This window comes from Cryptomeria japonica, chromosome 6 (assembly GCF_030272615.1).
Source record: "Cryptomeria japonica chromosome 6, Sugi_1.0, whole genome shotgun sequence".
NCBI classification, from domain to species: domain Eukaryota; kingdom Viridiplantae; phylum Streptophyta; class Pinopsida; order Cupressales; family Cupressaceae; genus Cryptomeria; species Cryptomeria japonica.
Genome location: NC_081410.1, coordinates 14,430,392 through 14,441,271, shown reverse-complemented (window position 1 = coordinate 14,441,271; position 10,880 = coordinate 14,430,392). Strand labels below are relative to the sequence as shown.

Sequence of the window (10,880 nt, the reverse complement as noted above, 5' to 3'; positions counted from 1 at the left end):
CATAATTACATAATATAATGGTGTTATAAAAATGAAATCTTTGGTGCTTCCATGCATGCAAACCAGATGAGTATGAAAAACACGTACACGTTTTTATCATGAGATTGGCCGTGGTGACGGCGATAGCGAGTGAAAGAAAAAGATAGAGAAACAACCCATTTAATTATTATAACCATACGATTTGGGTATGGCCTGGCAAAATTGAAAAGATAATGATAATGGTAATGGCATTCACGTATTTGTGACTGCTTTGCATGCGGTGGATACACGACGAGACGAGAGAGTTCTTCTTTGTGATCTTGGGAATACAAATCCTTTTTTAAACTTTATATATAAATTTTTAACTTTGTATAAGGGAAAGTAAGAAGAGGTGGGTGGTGGGTTTGGATTGGTTTGCATTTGGGTTTGCATTTGCACCCATTCTTTGTGAAATGGTGTCTCCAATTCTTCCTTCTCCACTCTGTTTGAAGTGACGTTTTTCCGTCTCTTTTCTTCCATATAATGTGATGCGTTTCGCTGCGGGAGTGGCAGACGGGAGTTTACAACTTTGTCAGGGGGGCGATTGTGATTGTAGGCCTGGCCCATTAATATTTTTGCTTCCCAATACAATAATATCATCGAACAAGATGCTTTTGACCCGCGGTTCTCTCTTTTGTCTTCCATAACGTTAACCTTCTTCTCCTTCTCCTTCTCCTAAGTCCTCTCTTAGGCCTTACTTCCGTCCTTGCCTTGGCCTTCAATGGCCGCTGCGAACCAGTAATAATACACTATGGAGGATTCCATGTGCGGTTTCTCAATGGGTTTTCAGTGGTAGTGAGTTTTTAATCGGTGGGATTTGAGTTGAGTTGAGAGGAGAGATGGGAGGCGTGAATAATTGCTGGTTAGGGTTTTCACTTTCGCCTAATCTGTCGGTGGATTTGCAGGAGTCGACACAGTCTCAGTCGGCGTCGAGCAATAGCAATAGCATGAGCATGAGTATGAGTATGAATATGAATATGGTGCACTCCAATCATAACGCCCTCGCTTTTGCCAGAGATAGCTGTTATGAAGTCGTGTCCTCTTCTCATAACGTTGACAGCCCTGAAATCACCACGCTCCGATCCGATGGCTCACTCTTCATCCTCGACCGCTCCCAACCCCAAGGTAATAATCTTTCGCTGTTTTTTTCGACTACCCCTTCCATGTTTCGATTCGGATTAGGATTGTTAATCGTTTTTGTATTTGATATTGTGAAATTTTTGACTGTAACATTTTAAATTCATCATGATGTAAGGGAGTTCAAGAAATGATCTATCAGAAGAGTTCAAGGTGTTGTCTATCAAATCCATATTTATTGCATGAGGGATAATGGGCTGAGCCTCACGTAGGTTTTACTCACGGACTGGAAAATCTGCAGACAGATATGACGTAGCCGAGATACGGGCGTGAGAGATAGAGAGAGAGATGTTGTACTGTCGAGGAAATTGTTCTTTGTGTGTGCACCGACACTAGTAGTAATGTGGATTTTGTTTACTTCTTTCGCTTTAGGCGTAAGCAACTTGTACTGAAATCTAGTACGTAGACAAGATTCCGTTTTGAGTTGGAATTCTTTTTTTCTAGTGGGTATGGTATGTAACATGTTTTCTGCAGTATGCCCACGAAATAATGAAACGAAGGGACTTTTGCCGTACTGGGCCGAGTTTGGGCAGTGGGTCGGGGGTCGGGGTAGGACTTGATGATGTGTAGGATGTATAATGACCAGATTCGAAGCGAAGCTTCTATGAGAGCTCTTTAATTTAAGTCTAGTCTAGATGGGATAGAAAGTAACAAGGTTGCATCTTTCTTCTTTCTTTCTTATCTGGTGTTATGAAATGGCTGATCTAGGGTTTATTTTCGCAGAGTGGCAGACGAGGAGCATGGTGGCAGGATCGGAATTGCAGTCCCAGCATTTGATCAATGCGGATCTTTCCATGCTCGTTGGCGGCCGCAACGACAGCTCGCACTATGAACATCACCATCACAACAATAACAATCATGGGCATCATCATCAGGAAGGGCCAAAATTGGAGGATTTTCTGGGCGGTGCTTCTCTGGGTGGAGAGCAGTATTCTGAGAGCAGGAATGAAACGAGGCAGACTTCAATGGAGAGCATGTACGGTGCTGCACAGTCATTTAACGTGGGTGAGCAGGTGGGAATGGGGATGAAAATGGTGCTCACAGATCCCGGCGGCCGACTCTTCAGCAACTTTGACATGGCAGATTCAGAATTGTCGGCAACTGATGACAGTAAGCCCTGTGCTGCAGAGGACGATGAGAGCTTAAAAACTGTCGGCGCCATCCACGGTTCGAATCTGGGCAGCGACTCATATGTCCCCACCTCCACCGATTATCATGTCTTCCCTGACTGCAGTCTCCAGCTTCCCCAGGCATCGGCTCTCCAGACTACTAACAACAATAGTAGTAGTAATAATAATAATAATAACAGCAGTGGCATTAATGGGCTCTCCATGATCAAGACTTGGTTGACGACTCAGCCTTGTTCAGCAGAGAGTAAAATGAAGATGTCTACTTTCAGTGCTGGAGCTGCTTCTGCTGCCACCATGACCAACAGTACAACAGCAGGAGAGGGGAAAGAGGGTTTTAATGCACTACAGTCGTTGTCACTGTCGATGAGCCCCACTTCTCAGTCCACCACTTCCATGGCCATTGTTCCTCTTCCTTCCCACACAGATGACACTCTTCTTGATAGCTCTGAGAGCAAGAAACGGGCTTTGGTGCTCTCTGAAAAGCCCACTTCTTCAGAGCCCGCTCTCAGAAAATCCATCGATACTTTTGGCCAGCGCACTTCTATTTATCGAGGAGTCACCAGGTGCTTTTTTCTCACTTACTCACATCAACCATTACTTCCTTCTTTCTAACATGCTATCTAGTTTCTTATTAACTGGTATAAACCAGGTACTTCTTTTTAACATGGTATTTGGTTTTTAATTAACTGGTAGAATTGGTTTTGCTGTGATCAGGCATAGGTGGACTGGGCGATACGAGGCTCACTTGTGGGACAACAGTTGCAGACGAGAAGGCCAAACGCGTAAAGGTAGACAAGGTAAATATATATACATTTGTTTGCCCCATATTGAATTTTCGATATGTATTACTTGATTTTAATCCATATTCCACGACGGTATACTGATCCGATGTATTTGTGTTTGTGGCTGTCGTCGTCTATGGATGATTTCGATTGGTAATCTTCAGTCTATTTGGGTAAGTATGGCATTCTCTACAAGTTTAGTTTGAACGGACAAAACTTATCGTTTCGCTATCTCTTCTCAATATTTTTTGCTCCGATCAAGAAAATCTTGTGATTTGCCAAGTCTTTCTTGTTCGAAATGGCCTGCTAAGTGCAACTTCCCATGACCACTCTTTAATGTTTAGCACATTCGTTTAACAAATGAACAAGTCATATATTCAAGGAAATATATAGGACTTAGAACTCATCATATTCCTTCCCTTACCATACTAGAGATTGTTTTAAACAAGTGAATAATCAGTGCCATCCTGGTAAATTGATATAATAGGATTATGGTTTATATGTTCGAGTTAGAGTTTCTATAACTGTTGTGCAATTGTTTTTTTTTAATGTATTTCTGGTTTGTGATTTTGTAACTGATAAAATTAGGCTCATGATCATGTAGGTGGGTATGACAAGGAAGAGAAGGCAGCTCGAGCATATGATCTTGCAGCTCTCAAGTATTGGGGTCCCACAACCACTACTAATTTTCCTGTAAGACATAATATCATCATATCCCGCACTTGATTTCTAGTTGGATTACACTCTAGAGTCTGATTTGTATACATCTCAATGGGATTTAAATTTATTTTGCAGATAAGTAATTATGAAAAGGAGCTAGAAGAAATGAAGCACATGACGAGGCAAGAATATGTTGCATCTCTGAGAAGGTGGGCACGCTGTTTATCATTTCTAGTGATCAAAGTTTGGGTGTAGAACCCCATCCCAAAATGTGGATCGGTTAGTAAATCTTTCTGTTTTCTTAATGCAGAAAGAGCAGCGGCTTCTCTAGAGGCGCATCAATGTATCGAGGAGTTACAAGGTTCACTCAAAACTCAATATCAAAAAAAGTTGTGCAATACTTGGCTAGTTTGGCATTAAAAGGAACTAGTTTACTCGTGTGCAAGTCATCCCAAAAATAGATTCTTGGAAAATCATGAAATTAAATTATTTCAAATATGTTTTCTACTCAGTAGTGTTTGAAGTGTTTCTTATACTGGTTGGTTGCATTGTAGGCATCATCAACATGGAAGGTGGCAGGCGAGAATTGGAAGAGTTGCAGGAAACAAAGACCTGTACTTGGGCACATTCAGTATGTCATTCAAAGCTAGAATCTTCATAAGTCTTTTATATTATACAGTCTGATACAGATCTGATCATGTTTTCCTGAAACCAAACTGATATAGATCTGGTCATGTTTTGTTCAGTGCACCAAAAATGATTATTGCATTTTATAGATCTATCTGATCACCATTTTATAACTTTGAAAATTATAGGTACACAAGAAGAGGCAGCGGAAGCCTATGACATTGCTGCTATCAAGTTCAGAGGTCTGAATGCAGTAACAAACTTTGATATGAGCAGATATGATGTGAAAAGCATACTTGCTAGCAGCACCTTGCCGGTTGGAGGGCATGTGAAACGCATCAAGGAAGCTGAGCCATCTGACCCCAGTGTAGAGGCTCGCCACCATGATGAGGACAGCACCTTGAGCTCCTATGCAGCAATCAGTTACAACAATGCAGCATCTAAACAAGAATGGCCCATCATTGCTGCATTTCAGAACCATCATGCAAGCCAACAGGCCCGAGCATGGTGCAAGCAAGAACAAGGCACCCAAAATCAGCATGATCTCCAAGTACAATTGCAATCCTTTCATAACCAAAAGTTCTACCAACCCCACTTTGCAAATGCCACAGTCTTGCACAATCTAATGAGCCTGGAGTCCCCCTCTCCTGTAGATAACACCAATAATAACAGCACAGGCTCCACTTCAGCACTTTACAGTAACATTTCAACTAATAATCTTCTACCCAATGGGATTATGATGGCCAGTGCTCCCACCATTCAATCTGGTGCAGCAGTGACATTGGTGTCTGAGAACAACCAGACTAGAGCTCCTTTCGGTCAAAATGAGCATGGAAATCTAAAGGCTTATGAAAACATGAGCATGTATGGTATTAATGATCCCTATGGAAGGGGTGTGTATTACTTGCCACAGCAAACTTCAGGTAATATGAAGGCTAACTATGATCCAAATGTGGCCTCAGCAGCAGCAGCAGCAGTAGCAGGAGGAGGAGGAGGAGGAGGATACAACAACTGGATTGCACCAACACCCACACAGGCCTTGGCACCCAGGCCTAACATCACAGTTTGTCATGCACCCATTTTCAGCATATGGAATGACCCATGAAGCCAAACTGTGAAAAGAAAGCTCTTAAAACCTTAACCCTTCATTTTGCACATTTTTGAAAGGGATTAAGACCTTTTCTCTCCTGCTTCTTTGGTTCAGGCTTCACCTGCAATTTATCTAACTTTTTGGCCGAAATTATGAAGTGAATTTTGTGACTATTTCATCACTTCTGTTACGTGGGAGATGGACAGCACCAATCCTGAATTCCGTTCGTTCCTTCTTCAAACATTTCACTGAATACGTTTGTATATTCAGCACTTTTTTGTAAATCGGGGTTATTTATACTGCATTTTCTTTCTCAAGTTGGGTTGAGAAACTGATCACTGATCTGACCTAACTAACACGATTTTAGTTAAACTGCTGCCAATGCATCACTGTAAAATCAATGATTCTAACTTACAGGCATTGATTTCAACGATTCTTCTTAATTAGCTTTATACATATCACGATTTTTATTCTCCAAATCAAACTCTCTCGTTTGAATCACTGTCAATTCTTTTTTCTTTTTTCTTCCTACTAACTTGTGAACATGGTTTTCCTTTCTGACCAATTTCATATCAGCATTTAAATCAAATTAAATCTTAAATCACAAGTTTCTTAAACCAGCACCTCAAAAATCAAGATAAAAGTCTCAAACCGACATTGGGATAAACAGAATGTCTGTTTCTCACTGGTTGACTGCAATTTTCTGACGTAAAACGTTCAAACAAATGCTAAGTTTTTAATTTCCTTGATTCTCTGCTTTCTTTTATGTTCAGCTCTGCAGTGTCATAATTATTTCTAAGCGCCCATTTCAATATCATGCAACCTGCTTCGAGTGTTCTTTAATCACAAGCTTTTCTATTTAGAACTGAGTAAAGTGGAGCAAATTTCCTGTCAAAAGTGTGGATGAACGGTCTACATGCACTCCAAGCTCTCTGGAATGAATCTGCACTTTGCACTTTGAATGTTAGAGCCTTTTTAGTGAACCCCTAATATGGCGTTTGAATTAATATAGAAAATGGAAAGTACTCTTAAAAAAAATTACTTTTAATTTATAGAAAACGTTGCAATAATCTAGAAAAGTATATCATTTAATTATTTAAACATGAAATATAATATTTATTTAGTTATATTGTTTTATTTAAGATATTTTTTTGATGTATCTATTAAAAAATAAGCATTATTTCTCAGCATATTTTAGGGCATCTGTAATTTGAAGATTTAATGATTGACAAATTTTTGTTTAAGTAATAACATTGTTGCACTTGTACAAAACACAACATTAGAAATAAATGATATTTTAATAATAATGAAAATATACAATATTTTGAGAGAAATTGGGAAATTTCAGTCATTGAAACAGATTTGAAAGAAATAAATCATATTATTTATATTTAAATATTTTTACTATTTGTTCTTTAGATTTTCAGTTGTCAATTTATTTTTATTTCTTCATATTTTTACAATAATCATATATAAACGGTGGTATTATTCTTAGATCTTTTAATGAATTTAGATCGTCATGTTCTTTATTTCTTTATATTTAAGTCAATAGTAGCTTTTCAATAAGTCAGACCTTGTGATCTATTTATTGTTAATGCCCAAGTCAATCTTAAAGGCATTTTAATTGTGTAGCTCCTTTGTATTGGTCTAATTATAAGTGTATTTGTAATTTGATTTTCAAATTATATACCTAAGTAACTATCAAACTAAACCAAAACATATGTTGGCAATTTTTGTGGTGCACTTCTAGTTCATTGTATATTATTTCTCGAACATATTCTAGAGCTCCATTTACAAGACCTATTTTTATCCAAAGATTGAAAGTTATCCTTACCCTTACATCTTAAGAAATTAATAACTCCACATCAAATTTATCAAATTTCCTCCCTTTGGTGCTTTGACACTACCCACTTTGTTTGAAATGCTACATACAACAAGGCACTTCAATGAATATATTTTTCTTTTATTCTAACTATGCATATTATTATTAGTAAATAATAATATTATTATCAAATTCTTTATCAATTGTTGTGTCTATGCCAACACTGGTCCTTGTCATCTTCAACTTTTATTCATCAATAGTTGTCCCATTTGTATCTCTTATATTTGTGAGAAGATGAAACCTTTGTTGATGAATGTTTTCTCCTTGTTTTCTAAATATCTTAGTCAAAGTAACGATATTTTGAATTCTTCACAAAGTATTTCAACATGTCTATTACTAACATATAGTGATATATCATTAATAACATATAGTGATATATCATTAACAAGAGGCAACAATATCAAATATCCAGCCAAAATCATAAATTTACTTACAAAATAATTGAAAATGGTGGCTTCATTAATGTGTATTGTCAATTTATATAAAGTTTATAATAATGAAGTATATGTATTGAAATACAAAAATAACTACTATCTTCAATCAAAATCAAAGATATACCTCCAAAAATCATGTTTACATTTCTAGGAAATGCTTGATGAAGTCAACAATCTATAGTTATCTAGTAAATTTTACCCAATGAAGCTCATTTCATCAATCAATGCGTGTTTTATGTTTTGAATCTCTTCTTAGAAATTTGTAAATATTACTTCTTATAATTGAATAAAAAAAATTATCGGACTTCGAAGTTGTGAATAGATTGTTGAGATTGATATTGAAAGTTGCAATAAAATTGGTGTGGCATGAGTAATATAAGTTAAGAATACCCTGAAAATGTTGCTTCTTCAAGCTTGATGAATGGAACCAATTAGAAAAAAACTAACATCATTTCATTATTTAAACATGACCTCTAATATTTATTTAGGCATATATCAAATTTGTGTAAACAAAATAATACTATTGTATCATTATTGGATTAAAGTTATTTTGTTATATATTGTTAGATTAATTAAGTATATGAACACCCTTTAAGGTGATAATTTTTGTAGCTCAATCTTTGCTTATTATTGTGGGTAATAATTTGAAGTGAACACAAAACTTAGAATGAACAAAGTATATGAGAAGCATATTATGGAGTGAGAATATGAAGCACATGTTAGTTATGGAATATTGTATTTGTTTTAAAGTCCAAAATGTTCACTTTACTTATCTATTAATTTATCCCTCTAATTAAAGTAATAATTTTTTCCCTCTAAGGTAATAAATAATTAGTTTTTTATAAATGACAATGATGAATATATTCAAAATTGTACAATATTATTAAGTAAATATAATAAACACAAAAAACTGAAAGTCATAAAATAACTAATTTCTATAACATCTATTTTGTGACACATAATTTAATAGAAAATTATGGTAAGGAATATAATATTATGAGACTCATTCCTTACCCCAATGTTAGCCATATTAATACATATATGTTTTTAAAGAAAATCATCTATTTATTTTTATTTTTTGTTATAAGATGATTTTGTTGGATATTGACAATGAGGATATCACCATTAGGACGTGATAAATGATACATGAGTGCATACATGTAATATTTTTATTTATAATTTATCTAAATTTGTATACAATAATATAAATGTGTTGGTGTAAAAGAGAGATTAAAATTAAGAGAAGATGATACAAAATTTTAAAAATAGAGGATGAAATTTAAAATTTTAAAAATGTTATACTATCATATAATAGAATGAATGACAGTTCAACATTGAAATTTTTCATTAAATTTGTTTGAAACATATGTTGTTTATTTTCTAGATGTTATTAGAAAAGGAAAATGGACACTAACTTGATTAGCATTTCTTATATTTTTCCGCTTGCTAAGATTTTGTAAGAAAATATATTTCATGATCACTTTTCTATAAAAAAATATTTAAGATTTAATTTGAAATATGTGGTAAGATCTTAAGAATTATTGATCAATACATAATCTATTAATATATTCTATTTTATGTTTAATGTATTATAATTTATAATTCTTTATATTAATCTAGTTATTCTTTTTTTATTAACTATCATTACATTTGCACTATTTATATTTTTTGGGGGAATTGTACTACAATTTGTGCCAAAATTTATAAGGACCCTAGTAACTAATAGAGTTTAAGAAGGCACAAAGAACAACATTAATATGAGATTACATATGATGATACTATATCATTAAAAAAATTATGAGAGACATTTGGAACTTTATATTTAAATTTTTTTTAATATTCTAGAAAATATTTTTTTATCATAACCTTTGAAAAATAAATTAATAATTAATATTGAATGTTTCATTCTATCTTACACCCTTAACTAAGTTTTCCAAATTCATATACTTTATCAAGAATCTTAATAATCACTAGAACATTGTATCAATATATTATGAAAAATAATCTTAATACATGACAAAGCTAATGATGATTAAATACATAGAATTACACTTTAAAGCTATGGTAAGTGCTAAGTTAGTTATCATTCATTGTCAAGCTATTTTAGTATTTTAGATATTAATGATTAAAAATTATCTCACTTAACACGATCGATCAACTTACATAATGTTCATGTATTTTCTTATTTTCATTATTTATATTATATTACAATAATTTTTGTATTATACTAAACGGATGGAAAAGTACTTAAACTCAAGTAAACCCATATTTGAGTATAATAGAATTGTTTACAATATATAAATAATATTCATGTGATTCTAATCATATTCAAATAAAATTCAAAGCACACATATGAAGTAATGTTCCAAGATTCTCCACTAACACTTCTATTTTTTTGTTCCAATGAATATAGATATATTTTTCTCACTGAATAGTAAACAAAATAAGGATAAATAAGATGAAATAATATAAGTACTAACCACTTGAAATGTTTTCATATCTTTATATTTACACAAATCAATTTAATTCGCAATGTAAAATCTACTAAACAAAATCATATTTGATCTTCAAATTGACATAAATAATTAGAATGACTACCTTAAGTAATTGTATATTTCTTCTATTAACATGGAAAATGCTCTTAACTACATACCACTCTTACATTCTCAAATGAATTTTATATATATATATATATATATATATATATATATATATATATATATATATATATATATATATATATATATATATATATATATATATATATATATATATATATATATATATATATATATATATATATATATAATAAAATTAAAAGTACAAAATTAAAAATTATGACTCACAACTTTATAAATTATTAAATTGTATAAATATTTAATCTTTAAACAAAAATAAAAATCTTAGATCTTCATTATACTAGATGAATTTCAATCATTATCAAGGCACATAAAATTTTAATCTTTTTAGATTTTTTTTATTCTATTATCAATCAACTTATAAAACTTCTACCTATCTTTCTATTTGTATACTCTATATTGTATTAAAATAACTTATGTATTCTAATAGAAAACAGTGAAACATAAAACCTTAATTCAATGTATAAGAATTGTTTATGAT

The 10,880-nt window shown here is 33.3% G+C and overlaps 1 protein-coding gene across 1 annotated transcript; it reads left to right on the top strand.

The window, feature by feature from the left end:
• Positions 1-383: 383 nt before the first annotated feature.
• On the top strand, positions 384-5,782 carry LOC131069948 (AP2-like ethylene-responsive transcription factor PLT2). The gene is made up of 9 exons (XM_058005498.2): positions 384-1,143; positions 1,879-2,848; positions 3,000-3,082; positions 3,232-3,240; positions 3,672-3,760; positions 3,863-3,936; positions 4,038-4,088; positions 4,282-4,358; positions 4,543-5,782. The coding sequence occupies exons 1-9, from the start codon at positions 858-860 to the stop codon at positions 5,457-5,459; spliced, it is 2,556 nt and encodes an 851-aa protein (XP_057861481.1). The 5' UTR covers positions 384-857; the 3' UTR covers positions 5,460-5,782.
• The last annotated feature ends 5,098 nt before the right edge of the window (positions 5,783-10,880 follow it).

Bases quoted from the DNA above. Each gene is read 5' to 3' on its own strand.
- LOC131069948 (XM_058005498.2), top strand. From the start codon at position 858: ATGGGAGGCGTGAATAATTGCTGGTTAGGGTTTTCACTTTCGCCTAAT. The intron at 3,761-3,862 runs GTAAGACATAAT...TTTATTTTGCAG, and splicing joins CAACCACTACTAATTTTCCT to ATAAGTAATTATGAAAAGGA. The intron at 4,089-4,281 runs GTTCACTCAAAA...GTTGCATTGTAG, and splicing joins ATGTATCGAGGAGTTACAAG to GCATCATCAACATGGAAGGT.